Source organism: Melozone crissalis, unplaced genomic scaffold, assembly GCF_028551555.1.
Source record: "Melozone crissalis strain CALT ecotype California unplaced genomic scaffold, PUWL_Pcris_2 ptg000068l_1, whole genome shotgun sequence".
Classification (NCBI taxonomy): Eukaryota; Metazoa; Chordata; class Aves; order Passeriformes; family Passerellidae; genus Melozone; species Melozone crissalis.
Genome location: NW_026535846.1, coordinates 16,108,397 through 16,134,286, shown reverse-complemented (window position 1 = coordinate 16,134,286; position 25,890 = coordinate 16,108,397). Strand labels below are relative to the sequence as shown.

Genomic DNA, 25,890 nt, shown 5'->3' with positions numbered 1-25,890 from the left:
ACTGCAGATCAGCACAGCTCTTTGTACCTGGAGCTGAGACTCTGTGGAGTGTAGGTGTAGCTCCTACTGGAGCCTTATCACAGACCCTGGTGTGGATGGAGCAGCCTGTGCTGCAGGAGCAATGTTCCTGTGCTCAGGAGCTGCACTGACACTGAACCAGCCCTGTCCCCTGCCCTGGACAGCACAGCCACTGCTCTGGGGCCCTGACCTGGGGACTCTGGCATTGCCCCAGCTGTATCCTCAAGATATCTGAACAGGATCCTTGTGATGCCTGTCCTTGCTTGGCACAGTCCTTCTGGGAACAGCAGAACCACAGATCCGTGAGACCACAGTGAGTTGGGGAGATCTCTTAATGGAGAGGTGCTGGGGAGAAACCTCCCTTCTCAGAGGGTTCCAGGCATCTTAAACAGCACACAATCCTCTTGTGAGCAAAAGAAATGCCCAAAGGCAAAATGTAACAGTAATAAAATAAAATTTAAGAAAAATTAAAGTGAAACCAGTTTTTTAAGACAAGTTTTGTTGAATTCATGACGTTGAATTCTCTGATTGTGAGATGAAAGCAGAAGGTGCCTAGTAAAAAAAAATCTCAGTAACAAATTGACTGTATTAATTTAACTAGCTAATTTAAACATACCTAGTTCACCTATAGAGCACTTTCATTACTTCTAACATTTCTGGGAAGGCAGTAGATGCTCCAGAATAATCTTCAATATATGCTTGCAAAGATTACATTGCTTTACCAAAAAAACCTGCAAACCAAAACAAACCCCCAAAAATTCAGAGAGACTGTCTGAAATTCCAAGCTAAAATACACATAAAAAGACAGTAATGGCAGTATTTTGTCTTTTAAAAAAATGATGTAAATGTTGTATACTATGATACATTGTCATGCTTTTTAAAACTACAATTAAGGATGTAAGAGATGTACAGTAAATACACTGCTGAGGTACATTTCTTCTAAATATTAACACCACGACAGAATTACTCCCCAGCAGGTGATGCTACTTGGGAACATATAAATACAATTTTTACATTGTAAGGCACTTTTACCCAGCATACATGAGTTGAAGTCAGTTATGACAAATTTGAGGCTTGTAAGAAAAGGTTTTTGCTTTTGACTTTGCTTCCATGAATTCTGAACTGATGACAGTTTCACCAGGCCATTTCAGCACTCAGGGGCAACAGGGAAATCAGCCACTTGCTTTTCTGCTGCCAAAGGTAAAGTGCTGTTCTGGTTCTTCAAGGCAAGGAATGGGTGAATTTATCCATAACAGGTGAGTTATTGGACTGAATATTATACTAAGCCACTGACACAATGAATTAGAGCTCAGTCTCAAGTACAGTCAGTATGCTGGCAGATCTACCCCATGCAAACTTAGTTAAATACAGTAGCTGCAAACAAAGTGCCTTTTTTCCATGGGAGGGCCATGTCTGAGGCACAAACTGAAGTAATTTAAATATTGAAGGATGCTATTTTGCATTCTAAAACTGTTCTGAGTGGCTGAGAAATGTTCATGTTCTAGGAGAAACAAAACACCTTGATAGACAATTTCAATAATCGATCTGTCATTGCAATTCAAGTCACGCTTTTAATTTTGAAAGTTACAAATACAAAATAAAAATGAGCAATGGCATCATGTTGAGAGCAGTAACTGAATATTTTCTGTACACAGCAATATTTCTTTCCAAACGGGATTATTCTCCAGGAAAGCAAACAGAATTGATTGAATTCTAACAGGTAAAATGTTAGAAACTCCAATATACAGTAATTGAGTCCCTCAAGACATTAAGGGAATGCATAAGAAGACAAATGACACACGTTAAATCTTTTAAAAATACAAGTAAAAAATGCTACAGAAACTCATGTTACATATGAACCGTTTTTGCAATACCAATCACAGAAGAACTGTAGCAGTTTATAGTCAAATCAGTGTCTTTTGCTTGTTTCCTTCCTTCAAATCCAGAAGTTTTGTTGGGAGTTCAGAGTGAAACAAGTCAAAACCCTAAACAAACAATAAGGTGATGTGGTAGCAACAGACAAACATGTGGACTAGGTTCAGCTTTTTGGTTTTATTTAAGTAAGTCTGAGGATGTGCTTTAACAGACCAATTGAAGAAGCCAGTAGCCATTAGAAATGACAAGGTGTTTTGAAAGCAGTCAGAGGACTGTTCTTTAGGTTTGGTATAGCCTAGATCTGAGCGTTCCCTCAAGGAACATCAAATTCTAGCAAGTAGAATTCCATGATGTGATTGTTGACAGAGAAAGGAAAAAAAAATCACTAAAACAATAAGGATGATACGTGAACTTTCCCATATAGTGGTCATATGATTAAAAAATAAATACCAATCTAGCAGAAAAGGTTGCTTCCTCACTCTTCTTACAGAATATGGGACCTTTATGCACATTCTTGACAAAACATGAAGTGTTCCACACAACAGAGAACACCTGAGGTATGGACGTCAGATATGGTGGCTAAATTCCATAGTGAGTTAAGAGTTGTAACTCTCTGAAGTAAAAGAGATTGGGCTGCAAAGTCCAAACATTTGTATAGCAGGGTTTTAATCACACTTGGTGAAGTGTTCTTTGTAAATCAGGACACAGAAAGAGGTGGGTTTTTGGGGAAAGAATGAACTACAGCCCTTTGGCATGAGTTCTAAAGCTCACAGCTCAGAACCAACAGCTGCTCAAGTAAATCTCCCGCAAACAATGCTGGGCAGAATGAGCAATCACAACAGGAACAACCTGAAATGTTCAAGCGTGCTTGGTGTACACAGAGTCCTCTCCTACTGCTGCTGCCCGAGCCAGACCAGCGCTGCCATCAACGGCTCCGGAACTCGTGCAGGAAGAAAATGCAAAATTCACAAAGTACCAACTCGTTGCCATCAAGGACTTGTCCATGTTGTTAATTAAACTAGCTAAGACCTTCCCTCGTTGTGTGAATCCACTAAACAACTTACACATTCCAAATCTTAAAGTTTTTATTCAGTCCAGAAATATAGATCTTACTTCATTTCAATGTCTGCCTTAACTTTTGACACTGTACATGTTACATATCATTTATATAGTGTTTCATTTTTTTCCAGACACTGCAGACTACAAACTACATAATATTGACATGTAAAACTCTGCCACTTACTGAAGGCTCACACACATGAACGTTTCAGGCAGTTCAATGAAATTTCTAACAGAGTTGGGTAGTAAAAAGTTACTAACCCTTTTCTGATTTTTAGAAAACAATTTAAAAGAATTAGTAGTTATGATGTCTTAGCCATTCCCAGTTCTATAACTCTGTCCCTTGAACCTGTTTAAAAAATGATGAAAACAATAGTAAATTTAAAATCATACAGAAAAGCATTTCACAGCTCTGACATTACATCTACATTTAGCAATAGAAATGAGGGCCTCCCTTCTTACACTGTTACAAAGTCAGCCAGATTTAAAAAACAACAAATCCTCCCCGTTCTTCTACAGTATGCCAATAAAAAGTACTCTGCATACACTAGATTTAAATACTTCACTGCAGTAAACTACATTAATTGAATATTGCGTTTCAGTCTTGGTAACAGATCTGTCAGGAGTAACTTCCATACCTAGTTTCCATTGAGCTGCTGCTGAGGAATGTCATTGTGGTCAGTGCCTGATTTGCCACGGCTTTTGCTTTCTCTTTCTTCATCCTCTTCATCTCTTTCATCGTTTCCACTATGGTTTTTACAATAGAGTCTGGCACAATAAAAGGAACAGTGAGGATTTACACTGAAAATATCCATCCAAACCTGACTTCTCTCTCAATTAGTTTCGAGCTGTGCTACAAGTCAGTTGCAAACTCTTAAATCATTCACAGCTTCCAGTCAAGCATCAGTTAAACTGAGAAGGAAAACAAGGGTGAAGAGCAGCCAACAGAACTGTGACCAATCCCAGTTTTGCAGCCCTGCCTCTCTCACTGCTCAGTGAATGCCCTCTCGTGGGCACAGCACGGCAGCTCAGCTGCAGCCAAGCCACAGCTCTTCAGGAAGGATGGAAAATTGTGGGGTCCAAAAAGCCCCTGAAGGAAGCTACAAACACATCAATATGGTGGAATCATGATAAATTTTGTTGATCTAAATTACAGATTACTGGAGAAGGAAAATATAATACAAGTCAAATAATTTTCTCATTTCTTCTATTTACAACAGTACGGAAATTTTAAATTAGCAGAGTAACTGAAACGTTTCATAAACTCAACAACTACATAAAGATACTATTTTAAGCTAAATTTTGCCCTCTTTTTAAAGAACATATTGACTAGCCAAGTTAGGCAGAAAAAGTGTCATGAAATATCTTTACTTTTGTAGCAGATTCAACAATTACATAGGTCCTTACTTATAAATTCCTCGTGACATGTTCTCAATGTATTTAGCTTTGTCTTCTACTCCACAGTGGTAATGGTATGTTTTTATGCAGGCCTTGATTTCACACCCAATAGTAGCACCAGGCTGGCTGCAGAGTGTGCATTTCTGTGCAGGGGAAAAGAAGAACAACAACATTCAGCATCTCAGTCTTTTGTCTCTTAGTGCTCAGTCTAATGCTCCTCATATTTATGGCAAACATTTTGGAACAGAGTAATTCCTCTTCCAGATCATCTTTCCAATGAAAAGTTAATCAAAGACATGGTAAACCAGAAACTGTAAGATACCAACCCACAAAAACATGAACACTAGGATTTACCTGTCTGTTGCACAGAAAATTGCTATGTGATTACAAAACATGTTATTGCATGTCCAAGGCTATTTTATTGCTGCTGAAGTTAGTATGCTAATATATAGAGAGTCTTAAATAATTATTTTCAAGGAAAAACATTGGTAGTTTTTTATTATCTGTCTGATCCCCTATACACTTCTTAGCACTTTAAAAACATCCTGAGTTTTAATAAAATACAGTGTGATGTTTTACCAGCATCCCCATCTCTAAGATCTTAAAATGTTTTCCTACTAAAACACCAAAACAGTTGGAAACACTGGTTTGTTTCCAATTTTAGAGAATATATTCACTGCAAGAACTGCATATTCTCTAATTTTATGTGCAGCTCCACACAGTGTGTTTTTAGTAACACAGGTCCAAAGCTGTTACTCTCTTATAGTTACAGCACAGCTAATATAAATCATATGATTCTGTGATCATAACAGTTATGTACAATTGTCATAAAGAATCCCAAATACCACAAGCCCAAACACCACTAATATTAAGGTGATTCCTATCTGGCTGCCCTTCCCACAAGTAACAATATATTTTAATTTTGTGTTTAGAATGAGATGGAAAAGATTACTCCATAAAAGGAAGGAGGCAGAGCTAACAAACCTTAGAAGAATCACTAACACATTAACCACATTCTGCAGGTACATACCATTCTTTTTCCTCTCTTGATTTCTTGAAGTACAGTTTTGATATCAAAATCACCAAATTCTGCCCTTGAAGTTGTTGTTAGCTGGACAGTGCCAGAGGAAAACAACTGTAAAACAAACAAGCAAGTCAAAGTAATGTCAGGTCCAAAGATGATGGATGAACATCCTTCTTCAAGATGAACAAACCAAGATGTTTTGAATTTTTTTACAGGAATAACTGAGCACTGAACATCCTGTTTTGTGATCTCAGACAGCATGTGCTTTACCAACAAACTAGGAAAAACCCTATGCTGAGCAATTAAAGCATTCCTTCTGATCCCCACCTGACTGCTTTAATTAGAGTTGTTGTTGCCTTGGAGAAATTTCTTTTAAAAGACAGAGGAATAGACAAGAAGAAATGATAGGATGAAAATATAAAGTAGTAAATGGGAAATATTATTAATTGCATTACTCAATGTTTAAGGAATATTCCATTTCCTACCCTGTGACATATATGTAATTCAGGTTCAACCCTAATGTCAATACAGCTGTGAAGTCCTGAGGGATGAAAATGGAGAACAGAATACCATCCCTTCCATCATCATCCTGGTATATTCAGCTTTACCTGCCTTAAAGCTGAAGTTCAGGTAGACAAAGTAACAAAGAGCTTTGCTGGAGTAAGACTCTGGCACACAGCAGCTCTCTGTTTAGTGAGGCTGGGTACAGAAAGTCAATGAGTAACTCCACAGACTGCCTGGACTATTTATTCATTTTGAGGTACAACATAAACCACTGAATTTTGTTACCCAAAAGCCCCACCTCACTCATGGCACTGTCTGCTCATGTTCTTTGCAATGAGATTCTGTTCAGGCTGACAGTTCTACCAATGTGATCATTTAAAGGCAAGAGCTTCCTGGAACTTCCATATCTCACACTCTACTTAAGTCACACAGCCTGAATCCACAGGTCAGAAAATGAACAAAGTTCAAGGATTCTTCTTAATTTGTCCCTGGATGCCTGTGAAGTTGTTTTACTCTTGGAAAGGATTATTTTACTTAAAACTGTTTTCTATTTTCCTTTTAAAATACTTCATATGCATTTAGACACTAAGGGAGCATTTTTAATAAGCTAAAGCATCTCCCTGAGCTAATTCTATCTCTTAGCATGAAGCCAACTTTTATTCATATTGCCTGCAGTGAAAATAAATGAATTGCTCACTTTGCAACACTTCAGTGCTTAAGATCATCAGCATACAGACAATACTCAGCATAATTACATGTGAGGGTACTGTATTAAAATCCAAAATAGCAAATCAGACAAAATGCACAGAATAGACTGGTTAACAACAATACTCACCATGCACTTATAGTGTGCTGCAGCCTTTTTGGCATTAAATATATGAAGCTTTCCTCTAGCTTCATTTTCTTCTTCACCTGCATGACAGAATCCACATTTAGGTTTTGTATCACTGGGGCTGCTTCTGTGGGGAGACCTGTCTCTCTGAAAGAAAAACATTTTACTAAAATATACTGCTGGGATACAAATAAGGTTGCAATTTTAAAAGCCTGTGGCCACCAGCTGGAGGCTCAGACAAATGCAAATTTTAACAAAACTTATATTTCAGAGAAGAAATATGCAATTCTGTCTTCTAAGAAGTTTAGCATATTTACTGCTTACATAGGAACTGCTTTCTATTTCGTCTGTGCCATGTGAGGACGTAGATCTAGTGTCTTCTGATTGCCCTTTTAAATTTGTTTTTCTTGGCTTTCCCTTACGACCCCTCCTTTTTCCTTTGGGAGGTGAAGGCTCCAATTCGTGTTCATTGATATTTTCTTCTAAATCTGCTTTAGAAGTCAGAAAACATCATTAAATAAGATTCTCTACAATTTTATAAAAAATAAACTACGAAAAAACCCCAAACCAAAACCAACCCACAACCCACCAACACTAGACAAGAAAAATCACAAGTTGTATTTTCCAAATTTTGGTCAGAAATAAAAATAGCACCTTTTCCTCATTTATTACAAACATGCAACTGCAGATCCTGAAAACATTACTTCTTCTATGTCATACAGCTTTGCATCTTTAAAACATAAAAAGGTTTAGTGTTTCTTACAACTTCTACTTTCAGACCTAAAATGTGTCCTCAGACAGACATTTTCATCCTCACTGAAAATAACATTCATTTAATCTACACTGAAACTGGAAAGTGTTCTCACCCATGAAATATGCTGATAATTTATTATTTTAAGATGCATAACTCCAATGTATATTGCCCTTGACAGTATGCCAGTGTACCCAATAATACCTCTCTCCTTGCTTTATTAATTGATGCCTGTTGACTTAACAAAAAAAATCATCCATTGGGCTATAACATCAAGCTTTAAAACTGAAGAGTATTTACCTTCAGTGAAACAAATCTACAATTTTATGTCGTTGCAGAATATTTTTAGATCTGCAGCTAAAACCAGCCTCCAGTTTAGAGGAAATCATCCCCACAGACAACATCTCATATCAAGTATTTACAGACTATTAGGAACATAAGAACACATTTTTTAACACAGACATGACAAAAGAGGCCTGACAAGTTCCTTTACAAATGTCAGCTGAGCTGTGACTGCTGCACAGAGCTGAGCCCAGCCCTTGGGCACAGTGGCCTTTGCACAACTCACAGCTCTAGAGAAGATACAGATCAATTCTACAAGATTGAGATTGCTTCCAATAAGAACTGGTTAAATTCTATCTGATAATTACATCCAACAACCAGCTCTATTCAGTCACTAACAACTTTCCTACTCACAGAAGCACCCTCCTTTTTTTCCTTTAATCTGTAGCACTCACCCCTGCTTGAACCACAAACAAATTTCAGATTTGTTTAAAGAACATGCACAGACCCTGCTGAAGGACTTTTCTTCTCAAAACCCAAACCACAAACATCAGTATGAGCCCCCAAACAGTAGGAAATGGTAAAGATGTGGAACATTCACTTGATGGATATTGCCATATTGTTTTAGTGTCCAGACAGGACATCTTAGCTGGAAACTAAATGCTGCCTTGCCAGCACTTGTCTTTCTTACCTATTGTCACATAAAGCTCAGATCACATTTCTATCTTGTGATAACAGACACTCAACTGCACAAAACATGAAGTCCAAGTGCTGAACATATTCCACAGCCCTCAAGTGGGAGCAGAAGACCAATGAAGGCCTGGCCCAGCCTGGCACACAAGGACATCCTGCTCAGCTCCATCCATTGGATCTGTCACCAATCCCCAAGGAAAGCTACAGCTTCTACTCAGTTATTAAAGACAGACAGAAAACTCATCCAAATGCACCACAACAGTTAGACTAGAATTTATACTGATCTGCAAATTATTTTGGTTTAAACTTACAGATTATTCAGCTATATACAGATCTGCTCAAGTTGCTACTAAGACACATCAGTCTGTCTACAACATCCCTATACGTTAAGACTCTTCTAATTACATGTCAGAAGCACCATTTATTTTACACTGAAAAAAACCTAAATACATGATGACACAGATTATGTAATGAAAAACTACATTTTACATGTTTTTCTCAGTATTTCCTACCTAACATTATTTTTCATTTGTCACCACTTGCTAAATTCCCTAAGCAAGATTATGCAATTTAGATATTGACCTCTTAGACTGCACATAGCAAATTTTATTGCAATCTGAAAACCTTTCAAAAAGAATTCTCTTTTTATCTTGTTCATCACGTGAACTCTCCACTGATTATTCAAAGAAACTTGTGAATATTTGTCTCTACTTTTACAGAAATCATAGATAGTTATTCTAGAAAAACAGCCTTACAAAAATGTGACTATTGAATCCATGACCCTTTAAATGACATCAGTAAGAAGTTAAAAAAAATCCTTCCAAAATAATTCAGTGGACTTCCCTACTATTTCATGAAACAAGACATAGTCCATTCACTGCTATTCTTTATCTTTTCCAAAGCTCCTTGTCAATTTTGTCAGCCAAAATGCTTTCTACCTCAGTCCACCCTAATTTTCTACAATAACATTAAAGCATGTCCTGAACTCTTTACAGTCCACTGAGTTATAATGCTAAAAACCAAGCACACCTTATGAAAACCAATTTCTTAGAAGTGTCAATCTCCTAATAGAATAAGTTCTTAAGTGCTGTTTTTCAGTCTATAATTATTAGCATACTTAGATCTGAAGAGTAAAAATGCTGTATTTTTAAAAGATAGTTTCAGTGTAAGATAAAAAAACATGAAGAATGTACAGTTTTCCTTAAAGGAGAACCCCTTTTCTGTGCTCAAAACTACAACTTCCAGAGAAGGTCAGACATGAAAATCCAGATGCTACATGACACCCCTTCACTAAAATAAATTCCTTGAAGATTTACATCTCCTGCTTCAAGTGATGTGGACCTAGAGAGTAACAGCACCAAGATGTGAGGATCTGCTCTGCCACATCCATCCTCCAAGCCTGATTCCTCAAACATTAAAGCTCCTCTTGTTTTTACAGCACCCTGAACCCACAGAACAGAACAGGGGGACTGTAACCAGTGTCAGACACATCTGCCCTGCATGGTCCTCATGTTTAATTTACAGCTTGGTGGGTGCCCTATCCCTCCCCTCAAGCCCACTGCCAGCTTACCCTGTGTCCCTGGCATCTGATGGTTGGGTGTTTCCAACTTCTCATGTCAGCTTGAACTAAGGAAAACACAAAAAGTTGTTCAACTCCTCCCTGACCAGGTGATGTTTTATCATGGATTTCACCCATCCTCTGAATCCCCTGAGATTCCCTAGAATTCCCTCTTCAACTACCCCACATCCCATATCCCTTTACTGCATTGCTTTTTAATATCATGACAATTTTCTCAGTATAACTTTAGATAAAGTTCCAAGGAGGTTTCTATGAGCTTCCCTCAGAAGTCCCTAAGTGCTAGATCTGAAAAGAGCCCAAAACACAACATGGCCTGAGAAAGGGGGGGTAAGGGTAGAAATCAAGAAGAAACAATCTACATTTTAAAAAGCACCTAGGAATATGGTATTGTAAATTCAGATGAGTAGCAACAAGCCCCTAATTTGCATTTTAGAAATCCATGAGCAGTACAAAGTACCACAGAAGGAACCCTGGCAAAATGCTGTATTACATCAACAGGGAGATTCAGCTTCAGAGAGAAATCTAAAAATTCTCCTTTGATCATGACTAGAAGGAAAAAGGATCAAGATGTTTTGCTGTTTAAAATAAGGCTTGGCAGAGAAGAGGTTGAGAAATTACTGATCCATACTGCATCAGCTTGAAATACACATGGAACCCCTTTCAAAAGCCAGGTTAAAGCAAAGTAATGAAGAATTAAGTGATTTAAAGGTTGTGAAAGAACATGTAAAAAGAAGATGTGCACAATAAATATGGCTTTATTTACATCCTACAGTACCTTAAACAACAGAATAAGAGAGCCAGAAACAAAGCAGGCTGATTTTGTATGAGGAGGATAAAAGCTAAAACTACTGGCAAAATACATTTGCAAGTAGAACTGGACATGAAAAGAAGCCAAAGCATAGAATGTTGAAGGGGCTGAGACATGCTGTTATATTAATCTGAAATCACACATATGCAGGTAAAGTTTTACAGTGCACTTGGGATAAAAGAGAAACTAAAAATTCAAGGAACAAAATCAATCTTACTACATTTTTAGAAGAGAAATGGAATATAGCAGAGAAAGAAAAGAGTACTTCAGCATGCTCAAGGAAAATCTCATTAAACTATGGTTGAAACCAAATAAACCACATGAGCCAACATCATTGTTTTAAATTGGAAAGAAACATTAAAGAAAAACCCAAAAGAGCCTTATTGGCCCCATAGTTAATACTAAAAATGTGGATGCATCTATAAGCAATAATAAGAAACAGGGATTTGCAAAAATCCCCTTGCAATCAAACACAAAATCAGGTAAACTAATAATGAAATAATAGTAGTTTTTATCAGCACATGATGTGAAATTAATGACCAAAACGCTGAATATATTTTTTGTGCTCTCTTTTTCAATGGAAAAAGAATAAGTTACATTAAACACATTTAAATTAAAGTAAGAACTGATAGGAAAAAATTAAGTTACCCCTTAGGTCCTGCCACTAATATGTTTTCCAAAAGCCCCAGACACTTGAAGGAACTGATGACTCTCATCCAGAAGTTATTTGTTATGAGGTGCTTGAGATTATTTATTTAAGTACATTTAACATAGAAAAATAATAAAATAATCCTTACTAACCACACAATTTAAATGTATTTTCAAGCAAAGAAACACTGGCAAAGACTGAAGACAGATGATGCACTTGGCTTATTTGCAGAATCACAAAGCTGATGAATTTGTTGAGCAGCTCAAGCCCCTCTGTGTAACACCCTTCCTAGATGGGAGGGAGAATAAGAACACCACAGGACAGCTCCTCAGACAGGACAAACCCTTCACCACATGACTTTTACATTTTTCCTTTTCCCGTTAGCCATGTGGGTGGTTTTCCGTAAGAAAACCTTGGAGTTTCTGCACAAACCCTCATTAGTCTATAAGGGACACTGCTAATTCCTGCCTGGACCAAGTGCTGCTGTGGGAACACCAGGAACACATTTGGTGCCACACCCAGAGCATTCTCCAGGAGACAGAACCAGGCTGAGTTAGCAGAGCCCTGCAAGACTTTCTCATTTCTCACCACCAAAATCCAAAGGACCCCAAAGTGCAACATTACAGAAGCATTTACACCTGACTGTTCCTGCAAACAACCTGGGCCACAGAAAATGCAACAGGGAACAAACACTGCTGCTCAAAGAATCCAAAGATGAATCAGAATGTTACCTTACTAGAATGCCAAAAAGTTGCAGATATTTTTCCTGCCTGGTTTTCACAGCACTTTGGGAAAGTACTCAGTGCACTATAGATTGCAGGGTCTGACAGAAATACCATCCTGACTGAAGTTACTGAGCAGTGTGAGAAGCACAGATTCCATGTCTGATCTTCAGACTGACATGAAAAGGATGCTAACACAGGGAATGTCCTTATTCCCACTGTGGAAACAGAATTCCCTGAGGCTTTGAGCACAGCTACAACAGAAATTACAGACATTTTATTTTCTGACCCCACAGTTCTCAAGCATCTGCTTTAAACATTAACAAGAGAAGTCACACAGCTCTTTGTTAGTCTTTGTCTTACCACTGTGTAACAAATGAAATTACATTCTTATCTTAGTTGATATTGAACTATTCCTCATCAGCTGAGTTTGTTTTAAATTCAACACATCAGCCAGGGCAACCTCACCTGCAGGGAACTGAGAGAGGCCAATTTTTTTCATTTTTCAACAATTATTTTCAGTACATTGGAATAATTTCCAACAGCTCCAAAACATCAGTTCAACAATACTTCATTCTTCACAAACAATAAATGCAATTGTATCAAACTGAACAGTAATTCAACTAATGGTTGGCTGTGATCATTTCACAGCACTGGCAACAATTCCTGTAACCTATTAGGTACTGAAAACTTAGCTTACCTAAAACTATGAATGAAGCTGGTACCTGAAGTTCGGTTATTTTGTTAAATTTGTAAACAGCAAGCCAAAAACCTAGATGTCCTTTATCCAGTTAATGGCAACAAAGAACAGAAAAACCACTCTGAATTACACAAAGGAAATACAGGAGAAATACCATTTTCCTATTCTATGTCACCTAAATACCAGGCCATATAGATAAATTAGATAAACCCAACGATGTGTTGAAACAGATAATGAATTTAAGAGCACAGTACTCTGCTGCCATGCTTCACATTTTCATATTCAAAGAAAGCAGAAGGTAGTTCAAGTCCTGTCATGTGAAGAAAAATTAATTCCCATCACTGATTAATTTTGTCTTGATGAGTAGATACCAAGCCTGATGAATCCTCACACCATCTGAATTTCATAACAGCAATAAAAAACATCTATGAGGTCCTTTTTATTAAGTCTTAGCAGGTAACTTAACCCCAACATAGGTCCTTCAAAATTATTTCCATGCAGCCTCAAGAGATTTTCTTTAACTGTTATTAAGTGTTTAACAGGCACTCTTTTTAAACTAGAACTTCTAACAAAGGTGCAAGAGCCAGACCTCAGACTTGGGCAAGCCTGCCTCCATAAGCATCCATTTTCTAGGGAAGGAAAGGAAAAATCTCACTTTATCCAGCAGTGCTGCCTACAGAAAATAAACTGTTCTGGACAAACCAAACACTCCTAAAAACTCTTTGAACATCTACTGACATCAGTGACAGAATAAAAATACTTGGACTGGAACAATTAAATCTGGATACAAAGAACCAAGCATAAGAACCCACAGATGTTCTAAAGTGACCAAGAAAAAAAAAACTGCAACAAATTAATAATAATAAAAAATCCCCAACCAAAATGCAACCCAGAAAAGGAGCAGTTAAGTTTCCATTAAAAAGGACGGATGGCTCCAGCACCTCACACTGGGTGACAGAACCACAGATAAGCTTTAACTGTTCTGTTAGGAAAACACTGCTAAGCAAAGATTAATGAAAATGAAACTAAAACAAGATTAAAAAGAAAGAAAGCCACTGTGTTAACATCTAGCTTCCCTGCCTGGTCTAGTCACTCTCCTCTGCCAAGTCTGTTATCTGGTTTCACACACCACCATTCTTTCACATTTAAATGCCTCCTTGACATTCACATTCTCATCAAGAAACAAAAAAAATACAAATATAAAGCTTAATCTCACCATCCAACACCTTCCAGCTGTCATTTCACTTAGCAAACTTCAGCATTTAAGCATTAAGGAAAAAACCTCCCAAGTCCACTCTGAAACTCTGAAAACCACTCTATAATTTCTGTCTTCTAAAGTTAATCAGTGTTCAATGTAGCAAAAGACCATTGCTATGGAAATTACTTATAGCATTGTATCAGGCATATGCAATATATATTTCCACTTTATTTGATTTAAAGGAGGTCTATCACAAATGAGCCCCAGCTCCTGGTGGCATTAAACTCATAAAAGTAAATAATAATTGTTTTATGGGTAAAGTTTCCAAAACTGTATGGACTAAAATGAAAACAATCTTTGGGAAAGAGCACTGGGTGGAATTTCAGTGAAATATTAAATAAAGAACTGAAAACAAGAATGTGAAGTTTAGCTACATATAGTTCTAGAAGTGCAAAGCTATTTCTAGAAGTGTAAAGCATGACAGAAGTAAATATTTCAAACAAAAAAAAACAAGTGTGCAAAGTGCTAAATAAAGTACTACCAGGTTCTTTGGCCTCAGCTGTTCTGAGTGACATTGAGGGCAGGAGAGAAGAAATACACAATCTAAGAGGCTCTTGATGAGTCTAGATTAAATGTTTTAATAAACTATCATCATCAACATTTAATAAAAAAAACTCACAAATTTTCCCCAATATATCTATATAAAATTTAAAAGCTTTTGGTGCTAGAAAATGACACTGTAAAATTGGAGATAATGGTTCCTGAAAACTCTTAAAGAAAAGAACAAGTTCAGATCCTGCAAGGAATCCCAAGCAGAAAAAGTAATTCATTGGCTTTGAGCTCCATGCAGAATTGGAGGCATTTTTAAACACATATCAAACACTGAGACATTTGTGAGCAAGTATAAAAGATTATTTTAAAATATCAGTTAAAAAGATTAATCTTTCTGACTCAAAATGTCTTTAACATTCTGTGTCTGCTAACACACAAAGTGACCCCAAAACAAACACAAGATAACGTGGCCTCTTCTCTTTGGAGAACTAATTATAACATAGATATTGTTTTTATTGTTTAAACCCAGCAAAATTAGAGTTTTATATATAGGCACATAACAATAATGATTTAAATAGACTTAAAAAAAAAGAAATCCATTTTCTTTGGTATTTTCTACTGCCTTCAGGATCTTTCTGAACATTGAAATAACATCCAAATCTTTACCATTAATAAGTTCACTACCTGTAGCATAAAAAGCAATACATTATCTTAAAAATACACTTGGCATAGAGACTGAAGTAATTTATGAAGTTTAATTTTCCCCAAACAGTTGCATACTCCTCATTAATTAAATCTGAGGACATTTCAGTTGAAAACAATGCAAGAAGTAAACTACCAACTGTTAGCTTACCAAAATTCAGATACAGCAGAAAAAAAGAAAAATACTTAATAAAAACACAACAGCACAAGTAGTTTGGAATTTTAACAGACCACACAATATATCTGCATTTGTGGCATTTCACTGTTCTTTTTTGCAAAGCTACACAGCTTTAATGAATGGATCCATAAAACTTTTTTTTTAAAATCAATATGATTCAGAAACTTATCTGTAAGTGAACTCATCACAACTCTTTTCATTTACTATTGGGTGTTTCTTTTTCCAAGAGTTAAACTCTATTTACTAGTACAAAAAAGAATGAGTATTTAGGAACATCAGCAAAAATCAGCTGTTATCTGACCAAATATCTCAGATGTTAATATTGTGAATATTTAACTACAAATATTAGCCAGCTTCTTCCAGGGAATGTAGAACTTCTACCCAAACTTTGGTTTTATGGAGCAGCATATCTTTTGAACATCCTAAAATTTATGGTTGGGGTTTTTTTCCACCTCAATCCATAATTTTTAGAGAAAATACAGAAATCAGGTGGACTTCCAAACTCATTGTTTTTCGAAAATATGTAGTTCTAATTTTTACTGCAAACATTTCTATTCTCCAGAAAAATTCAATTTAACCAAGTATCTTTCTACAATGGGAAAAATTTATATTGAATAATTTTACCTTCAGAGTTATGCGTAGTTTTCTTGTGTTTTCGACATAAAATCCTATAAACAAAGTAGTTGAAAACTGTCAAGTCAGTCACGAATCACAGATTATTTACTCATCTTTTAAATTTAAATGCCAGTACATTTTTCTCCCACTTATAAGACTCATTGATACACAAATCTTGCAGCGAAAATATGCTTTTCTAGCACATCGCTATTTTGAATGCCACAATCATAATCAGAATTTTTTGCAACAGTTTTGTTTAGATTCCAAAGTGGGGTTTTGTTTTGCTTTGTTGCTTGTTTTTTAAACAAAGAATGTAAAATACAAATCAAAAATAAACATAAATAAATAATAGTTACATGTAAATGCCTTGTGAGGGTTTCTCTCTTATCTGAGCTTTATCATGCAAAGCACAGTAGTAGTGATATGTCTTGTGACACGTTTTCACATCACAGCCAATGGTCGCTCCAGGACAGTGGCACAAAGAGCACATCTGGAAAGGAAAAGAAAGAAATACTAAACAAAAAGTAACATGAATTGTGCTGGGTTCAGAAATAATATATTTACCACTCGTGGTGACAAAAAATATGGATTGATGCACTTGGTATTACTCTTCCTATCTCAGGTGTTTTGCATAATTTATTTTAAAAATTAGAAATTTGTTACAAGTGTGCAACAGTGCAATAACCATCAGATGCATTATCAACTCAACCACCACCATTAACTCAATGAAAAAACTAAATAATTTATTTCAGTGGATGTATCTGATGAAAGTCACACAGCTATTCACCTGAATATCCCTCTCACAAGGACAGTCTGTTTGTACCAACCATTTCAGAAAAGTTAAAATCATAATTTTACCTCTTTAATTCTGAATTATATTATAAAGGCAAGAAGGAAAAAAATTACACCCATTTGAGAATGAATCCTGCAATAAGAAATACTGACAACCTCCAAATTTACCTCAGGATCATCAACTGACTTTTCTTTTTTTTTTCTTAAGTCCTTTCCAAAACACTGAATTTAGTGAAATATTTGGTAAGTACAATTAATTTATTCCAACTAAACTAAATTTTGCTCTTTGTACTTGTATTGCAAAAAAGATTAAAAGTGAGGCTGTGGCTTTACTCTTCTTTCCCATTAATTAATTCTTCTTGTATCAGACACACAGATAACAGCAGCTATCTAAATTAGCTTCTAAATTGCTCATGGTCCTTCTTATACCGTGGTAGGAAAGGAAGTAATTGACAGTATCACAAAATTTTTTTTCTTTATTGTTCTCTACTGACTTAACAGTCCCCAAAATCTCAGGATTTCCCATTAAACTGACCTCCCAAGACAACTGGAGCTTATTCTTTGTATCCTGCATATTGCCAACACCCCCAAAAGGTTCCAATCGATTCCAAATCTAAGTATGCAATGTAGGATATTCCCTACATATATATCTATATCTATATATCTCCCTATCTCTGTGGATACATTTTTTCTCCCCTGCACTCACTTAGTCAAGTTCTCCTTGCACTCTCAAATATGCCAAAAAAATACACCACCAAAGTTACCAAATATACCTCCAGCCTGTTTTTCCATTTTAACGAAGTCAACTGAACAGTAAAAATGTCAAAGCCTTGGATCATCTCCATTTACTCCTCTGCAAGCTCTGAAATGGTACAGTTAAATACTGTTGCCTAGTTGTTATCTCATTTTTTATGGGCATTTTATCTCATAAATCATAAATCTGTTATCCATTATGATTTTATATATAATAATTGCTGATCAGAGTCCTTTAGAAAAGCCTAGGCTTATATATCCAGCCAACCCAGTGTAGTCAGAACCTCAGTTTTTCTGAAAGCCAGAAATGACTAAAAGAAAACTCTCTTTTTATGAACACCATAATGTGTCTGTAAAACAAAGCACACACATTTCATCCATGTTCCTAGTAAGTAATAAAATACTTATTCCATTGGTGCATGTAGGCTGTCCAAATGGTCACTAGCTTAAGTTATATTGGGTATATTAGAAGTTTGATAAGCTGCAAATTAGGTATGTTCTCCAAAAAAACCCAAAAAACCAACTTTTCCATTCAGGGATACTAGAAATAACACAGATAATTTAAATAATTAAGATATCAGTGACTTGTACTTCCAAATATTTAGACTTCATAAATTTCTGTGTCTGGCCTACCAAGGTTTGAACCTTTTCTCAGACAGATCTATTGCCATCAGAAAGTCTCTACATTCTGTCACTGTCCCTATGGAAATGAGGTCCCCACTGTCAGAGCCCTCCTGGCCAGCAGCACCTCCTGAGGGAGCACAAACTGAGCCCAAGGCATCACAAAATTCACCTAAGCCAGTGCTCTGGGGGTTTTTGCTGAATGTGCTCCCCCAGAATGGACCAGGCAAGCAGACCTGAGAGATGGGATTTGGGCTCATGGTAAATTTTTACCTTTAAACTTCCCACATGCCAGTGGAGAAAGACAAATTCCTCCAGAGAGTGATTCAGAGCTGCAGCTCTCTGCCAGCCAGAGACAGGCACCTAAGTTAAGATCTAAAATTATCTTGTAGGATTTCTCAAAGAGGAACCAACTCAGGACTGTGAATCCATGAGACTGACCAGATCCAGGTTTTCTACAAAAACCTGAACAAAGTTCCTGGTACACACAGCTGGGGAGCTCCAAAATGGAGCCATTGCAATAGAAGGAACATAAAGAGATTCAGAAGCAGAAAGAGAAACCACCAAAGACAAAAGAAAAAACCTTTAAAACCCTTTAAGACACACAAGAATCAAGAAGTCTCTTTATGATCATTAGTTTCATTTACTACCATGGTCTTTGGAAAGTCCTGATCACAACATGAATGACTTGTGAACAGTTATTTCTTTCAGCTAATTAGAGCAAATGAAGTTTCCTAGATGGGAAAAGATTCAAATGAAGCAGTGGATGAAAGAGTAGACTATTATTATAAAATTGTAGTTCTACAAAATACTTTGGACTTCCTTTAGTGGTGCAAGAACTGGTAAATACATAGAGTGCTTTAAATAACCAAGCTGAAAGGTTTTAATGTGAGGAGCGAACTGATTGTCTGGTAAAATTATTTTAAGAAGAGCCTCACTCATTTCCCCGAATTGGAAAAATATTAGTTCAAAATAAATAATAATTTCAAAATTCCTTACGAATTTTAAAAATTTTAATTCCAGGAATTTAAAAAAGTCACTGCTGTGCAACCTCTTTAATTTTTTAGAGCTGCAATGACTACTGTACCCACATATCTCATAAACCCTCTACACTCACAGCATTATTTTTTAAAATCAATATAAAAGGAGCAAAAGGTGTATTTGGTAGTTAAAACTAGATTTTGGCAGTAAACCCACGTTATGGTAACACCCTTCCCAGGAGCCTAAAATATGGATTTCTTTCAGAAATCTAACAGAAAATATTAAATAGATTAAATACGCTGAACAACTTCCTTGCAAACTTTATGGAGGGTATGAAAATACTGTCTTCTTCAAGAGCCAAAATTGGGACTTACCAGTTTTGTGCCTCTCTTTATTTCTTTCTGAATATCTTCAATAGAGAATCCACCAAGACTCTCATTATCAGTGTGTGAAGAAACCAGTGCGGACGAGAACAGCTAAAATCGCAGAGACAAAATCTGTATTTTAATTTTTAAGGGTATAAGTGATAGAGAAATTTACAGATATGAAACCCACCAAATCGCAGTGGTTAATCACGTGTGCCAATTCCAATCTGGGTGGGTTTTCCACGTGTTGGCAGCGTTTTCCCGGCTCCATCCCTCTCCTGGTCACTCACCATACACTTGTGATGTGCCGCCACCTTCTGGTTCTCCGACATCAGCAACTGCCCACATTCGTTATCTTTATTCGAGCGACAGAAGCCACACTTCCTTTGTCTGGAGGAGACTTTCTTCTGTCCGACTGAGCTTGTCATGGTTTTAAATGACCTTAGAATGCCACTGCAATCCTCTCAATGCTACAGGGAGAAAGAACTGCAATCAGCATGTTAATATCAACAAAAGGCAAATTAACATAGCTTCATAAATAAAGTATTGGATGCTTGGAAGTGATTTGTCCCTTTTCTTTATGCTGCTTCAATATAGCCAAATAAACAAGTGACTGGCAGAGGCAGTATTTGGCCAAATTTTAATGAAATTATTTCAGCAAGAAAAAGCAGTTTCTTTACCAAAATAAGTTTGAGAATTAAAATAAAACTTTGGATGCTAATACAAAAGCAGAAAACTGAAAAGAAGTAAGTGAGAAATACAACAAGAGAATCATCAGGGAAAAAAAGTTACAGCAACTCATTTTTATAGTTATTTATTACAGGAAAGGAATTTGTGGAAAAAATATATATATAAGTACATGCAATGAAATTCATGCTATTGAACTTCTTCATGAACAGAAGCAAAGAAAACCAGAGTCCAGCACAGCCTCCTGCACAGGTTTTGGCTGTAAAGTCACAAAGTCTCAGGGCAGATGAGTAAAGAGTAGAGACGAGATGATAAAATGTTACCACTTTTGGTATCAGAGGTATCTTGTGGCTACTCAAACAGGATTAGGAACAAAACTTTAGACCTCTCTGAGGTGCTGCAGTGGAAATCTGTGACCAAGAGTTCCTTTGGCAGCACCACACCAGGTTTCAGTGAGTGCACGAGAGCTGCTGTTCTCAGCTCAGAAAAGTAACTTAAAATTAAACTCAGTATGAATCACAAACTTTCAAAGTGCTGCCAGCAACACGTTTCAAAATGTAACACTGAGGTCACAGCGCTCAACTCAAGCAGACACAGCTCGTGCAGAAGTGAGAATACTCAATGAGTGCATGAATATCTTGGCTTAGTATTAAGAAGTTTGTGTTCTTTTGCTTCCACATCTACCAAGAAATAAAAAACTCATCTTCTTCAAACAGCCTTTCTTAGAGCTTTTTACTTTGGAGATTTGAGCCTTACTATCAGAATTTGCCACAACTGCAATAAAATCCTCCTCAGCCTTTCTCTTCATTTGACTCGGCCGTAAAAAAAGCCACCATAGGGTCTGATATTTGTGTTGGAAAAAAGTGTAAAATCCAGCCCTAAATAAGAGAGCAGAGTTGCAAAACATCTGGACTGGGCCACAATGGCACAGATCTGCATGAAAATCCACGGCTGCTCTCTGGAATTGGCATGGGCAGAGCCGGTGCTGTCAGGAGCTCACAATGCCGGTATCACTCACTCCTCTCAAAGCAATTTCCATCGGCTCCTGCTCTCAGACCCTCCTGCTTCAAGGGATTTTCACAGACCTTGGAACTGCTGGCCCTGCACCTTTTACTGCAAAACTCCTCCTGCTCTAGAGGTGCCCGTGCTGTCCCCCAGGCTGTGCCCTCCCAACAGCTCCATCTGCTTTCTGTTCTAACAACGAGCCACTGCTGCACACTCAGAACAAGAATGCAAAGATTTTGGATCTTGCTGATTGGCACAAAAAATGTAAATGTGCCAAGCTGGATAAACCATTCACACCCTTTGCAGTGGCAATAGGAAGTCCTTAAGTGTTAAAATACAAAAGAATTATTATACTGTGTTCTTCTGAAGAAAAAATAAAATAAGAGTATTCTGTAATCCCTTCTGAGCAGAAAGAATGGTTCCTGAAGAGACAGACAGATAGATATGTATGTATGTATATTAAAAAAGAGAAATCTGGGCAATTTTTAAAATTTAAATAATATTCAGGAGCAGAAAAATACCTACAAAAGACAAGTAGGAAGTAATATCACGAAGATTACTTGTTTACATCTCACATTCAACAGATCAACATAAATCACAGGGATGTTTACAAATATACTAACAAAGTGATGTAAAATGCAAAAGTTCTGGTTATGTATAAACAGTGTGGTATAAAAACATACAATCACTTGAGTCTATCAGTTTCATTTTCTATTCAGATTATATTATTAAAATATCGACACCATTGATACCAGTTATTAAAAGCAAGATCAGGAATTTCCATGTACACGTGCACAGGTCCTGACTCTCAGCAACAGGAATTACTAATAATACTACTCTTCAATTTAAGCAGCAAGTTTGTATTTTAGAAAATGAAAGTAATTTATAGCACAGGTAAAAAAATTTTAAGTGGCTCTCATCATATTTAATTTATAGGAAAAACAACTGTCCAAGACACAAGATTGTAAAGAAGCCTCTCACAGCTCGCTGCTCTGCACTCCCAATGCACGACAGGGACGTCACTGCAGCAGCACCAGGACCTGACACAGCCTCACTTCCTCAAGTGCTTCTGCAGAATTTGATTTTTTAAGGCTCACAGTGAAGTTAAAAATAATGTCTATCTTTACTCAATACACAGATGTTGATGTTTTAAAAAAAAAATAAAATATAGGTTTTGAAATACTTCACAATTAGAAATAATTTAACACTTGAGAAATTATTCAAAACTCAAACGGGCCAAAAAGGAAATTCACGTTCTTTTCACCATCAGATTAAATTATTCTGAAAGCATTTTACAAGGGTATCTAAAAGTTTTCTCTCCAACCCCACATTTGTTGTGGGTTTTTTTTGTTTGTTTGTTTCACTGGGCATTTACCCTATTTATACATTTTTTAAGAGTGCTGAAAAAAAGTTTAGCATGAGAAATATCTATAGACCTCTCCATAAATTACATTGGCTTTCTCATATATGTGAGAAGACACTACTCTCAGATCACTTCTCTTTGTGTCAAAATGCACTTATCCTGTCCATTAAAAAAGAAAAAAAACACATTTTCTGAGAAAGATGACCCAAGTAATGCAGCTACAGCCCCACAATGCTGAATGCAAGCACTCAAAATTCTGTTTTCTTCTCTCAAGTTAAATCACCCAGAACAACTAATCTAGTTTGCCAAGTATCAAGCTACATTTCATTGGAATGAGAAAAAATGCAACTTAAAAACAGCTCAATATTTTGGTTTTCCATGTTTAAAGGCTAACAAATGAGTAAGAATTATAAAAAACAGTGATCACATCTCCTGTTGATAGAATTTTGTTTGTCAGCTTTGTCAGAGTCTCACAGACTGGATCACAAGGAGTGATGCACTGTGGAATCACTGGCTGGGAGATTTTCACTCTCTCCACCAAAATAGAACACACATACTACAGACACAAAGATTATTCCATACAAATCAGCTTTCCATGAGCTTGATCTAAGAAATGAAAAGTTACATGTACCCCAGAATCACAAAAACAGAAATTCACTCAACCATTCTCCACCAAAAAATTTGGGTTCATTTGCATTCACATTTCTTATGTGTACCAAAGGTGCTGCTTTCCCTCCCAGCATCTTTATTTTATCTTCAAAGCAGCAGGTTTTACATCCTCCTGTAGTTTCTGTGCTGCTTTACTGAGCTCTAGGCAACAGATTTCCTGATATAAAAGTGCAAGTTCAATAACTCTCAGGCACGGGATGCCCTCAGTGCATGAGACATTGTTCAGCACCAAAGAATGGAAAGTAACCTGGACTCTAATTTCTATTTATTGCCCAAACATGTTTCAGGAGCCTGATTATAGGAGTTAAAACCTCACCTGTATTTCCTACAAAGGACAGTCATCTACAAGCTGCATGTGTAAAGTTTTTGCTGTGTGACCTGTACGATTCCCAAACTAAATTTCAAAAAATTAGAATTTATATTTGTGAAGAAAATTTCAGACACCTAGAGAGAACCTGTGGGAAGTAAACAAGCTTCAGAAAATGCCACTACAGATGCTGAAGTGGTTTGGTCTCTCAGGAAGAGCTACAGAAAATATTTGTGCTGATTTTTCCAAGATGCTCACTGGAGATATCAGAGTCACAAGCTTACAAGTGCATTGCAGTTTCCCGGGTCGGACACCCATTGTTGGGAGGTTTATTTTGGAGAAAGGGGGAGTGAAGAAGGGGAGAGGGGAAGTATCCTGAGAGTTCTGTGGCTGAGAACCCAAATCACAGGTCCTATAGAAATTTTTATCCAAGAGTTACATTCACACAGCATCCTATAGCCACTATAAAAAGTAGGATGGGAATTTATCCATGCAACTTCCTTAAAAAAACCCAAAAAGACACCGAAGAGGGGGCAGATTCGAGGGGAGAAGGGCAAACCCTGCAACGCCTGAACAATGAGAGCAGAGCAGGTGAGTACGGCTGACACAGACAGAGCCCGCGGTCACGGAGATCTGGCAGCCGGCGCTGAGGGATCTCCAGGAAAGTTTCCATCCTCCCCCGGGGAGCGGGGCCGATAGCGGCACCTCCGCCGCCGCCTCCCCGGGGACGGCCGGGGCCGGGCGGCATCTCCCGGGCAGGATCCGCCCGAGCTCCCCGCGGGGCCCGACCCCTCCCCGAACGCGGGGCTCCGGGGGGAGCGCGGGGGACGCGGCAAGGGCGACCCCCTCGCGATTCCGTGGGATTTGGGGAAACGGGACCGGGAGACAAGGGGGGGCGGATCCTCGCTGCAAGGAGGGCGCGGGCCGGGGCGGGCGGAGCGAGCGGCACCGCCGGTCCGGGGAGGGGGCAGGGGGGCGGTACCGGCACCCGGGGCACCCTGAGGGGACACTGCGGGGCGCCGCGACCCTCGCGGGGCTGCAGGGACCGGCTGAAGCCCCGGGAGCGGCGGCGGCTGCGGGCGGGCGGGCCCCGGGCCGGGGGCTGCGGGCGGGCCGGGGGCGCCGCGCCAGCCCCTGGAGCGCGGCGCGGCGGCGGCGGGGCGGGCAGCGGGCGCTCGGCGGGTCGGTGTCGGTCACTCACCCGTGCGGCGGGCGGGGTGCGGGCGGAGGAGCCGCTCGGCACGGCCCGTCCCCGCTCGCGGGTCGCTCAGGGCCGCTCGCCCGCCGGGACCGGCGCGTTCATTCGGGGCTCGGGACGCGCCGCCGCCGCCGCCGCCGAGCGCACGCACGCACGCACGAGCGGACGCACGCACGCACGCACGGCGCGCCTGGGCCGCGGCGGCGCTGCGGGGCGGTGCCCGATTGGCGGGAGCCCGGCGGCCGCCGCTCGCGGCCTCCCCTGCGCACGCGCGACGACGCGCGCGCCTTTCCCGCTCCCGGTTCCCGCTGCCCCCGCGGCGCTTCTCCGCGAGGCCGGGAAACGGAAGATGGGGCTGTGTAGGGAACGGCGGCTCTGCGCATGCGCATCCGCCGCCGCCACTTCCCCCGCGAGGTCCCGGCGCGAGCGAGCGCGGTTGGCGGGAGGCACGGACACACAGGGAGCAATGCGCATGCGCAGAGCTCACCCGCAGCCGTTGTAGGGGGTGCGCGGGGCACTCGCACCGCTGCGGCCGCGCAGCCGCAGTGCCGCGCGCGTGCGCAGAGCGGGCGGCCAGGGGCGGGCGGCGCTGCGGCACCGCGCGCGCGCCCCGAGGGGAGGGGGGAGCGGCGCCGCGCGCGCTCCCTCACGGTGCCCCCCCCGATCCCCGACCGCCCTCACGGCCCGGCGGAACGGAACGGAACGGAATGGAATGATCAATGTTGGCAGAAGACCTTCGAGATCATCAAGTCTAGCCCCCCATCCACCACTGCCACCACAACCCCTAAACCACATCACTCAGCGCCAGATCTCGGCGCCTCTCAAACACACCATTTGTTCAGGAGGTGCAGTGGCAGTGCTGGCTGATGTGGTTTAGTGGTTTTGGGGTTGCGGGGCCAGCGCTGAGGGGATGGCTGGATTTGATGTTCTTGAAGGTCTCTTCCAGCCTTGACGGTTCTGTGGTCCTAAACCACATCACTCAGCACCAGATCCAGACACCCCTTAAACAC

The 25,890-nt window shown here is 39.3% G+C and overlaps 1 protein-coding gene across 2 annotated transcripts; it reads right to left on the bottom strand.

The window, feature by feature from the left end:
* Nucleotides 1-172: 172 nt before the first annotated feature.
* Nucleotides 173-24,973, bottom strand: PHF6 (PHD finger protein 6). 2 transcript variants are annotated; one of them, XM_054289936.1, is made up of 11 exons: nucleotides 24,884-24,973; nucleotides 19,942-20,121; nucleotides 19,661-19,762; nucleotides 16,496-16,629; nucleotides 16,149-16,192; nucleotides 7,035-7,201; nucleotides 6,714-6,857; nucleotides 5,381-5,485; nucleotides 4,360-4,493; nucleotides 3,591-3,720; nucleotides 173-3,301 (listed from the first exon to the last, which is right to left on the bottom strand). In XM_054289936.1, exons 2-10 carry the CDS (start codon nucleotides 20,077-20,079, stop codon nucleotides 3,591-3,593), a joined length of 1,098 nt encoding a protein of 365 aa, XP_054145911.1. In that variant the 5' UTR covers nucleotides 20,080-20,121; nucleotides 24,884-24,973; the 3' UTR covers nucleotides 173-3,301. The 2 variants fall into 2 exon arrangements, with proteins under 2 accessions (XP_054145911.1, XP_054145912.1); XM_054289937.1 differs by having other exon boundaries at nucleotides 173-3,720; nucleotides 7,035-7,198.
* Between the last annotated feature and the right edge of the window lie 917 nt (nucleotides 24,974-25,890).

Excerpts from the sequence above, each read along its gene's own strand:
- PHF6 (XM_054289936.1), bottom strand. The coding sequence starts at position 20,079 with ATGACAAGCTCAGTCGGACAGAAGAAAGTCTCCTCCAGACAAAGGAAG. Across the intron at positions 19,763-19,941 it reads CGGCACATCACAAGTGTATG|CTGTTCTCGTCCGCACTGGT; the intron begins GTGAGTGACCAG and ends CTGCGATTTTAG. Across the intron at positions 6,858-7,034 it reads AAATAGAAAGCAGTTCCTAT|AGAGACAGGTCTCCCCACAG; the intron begins GTAAGCAGTAAA and ends TTTTTCTTTCAG.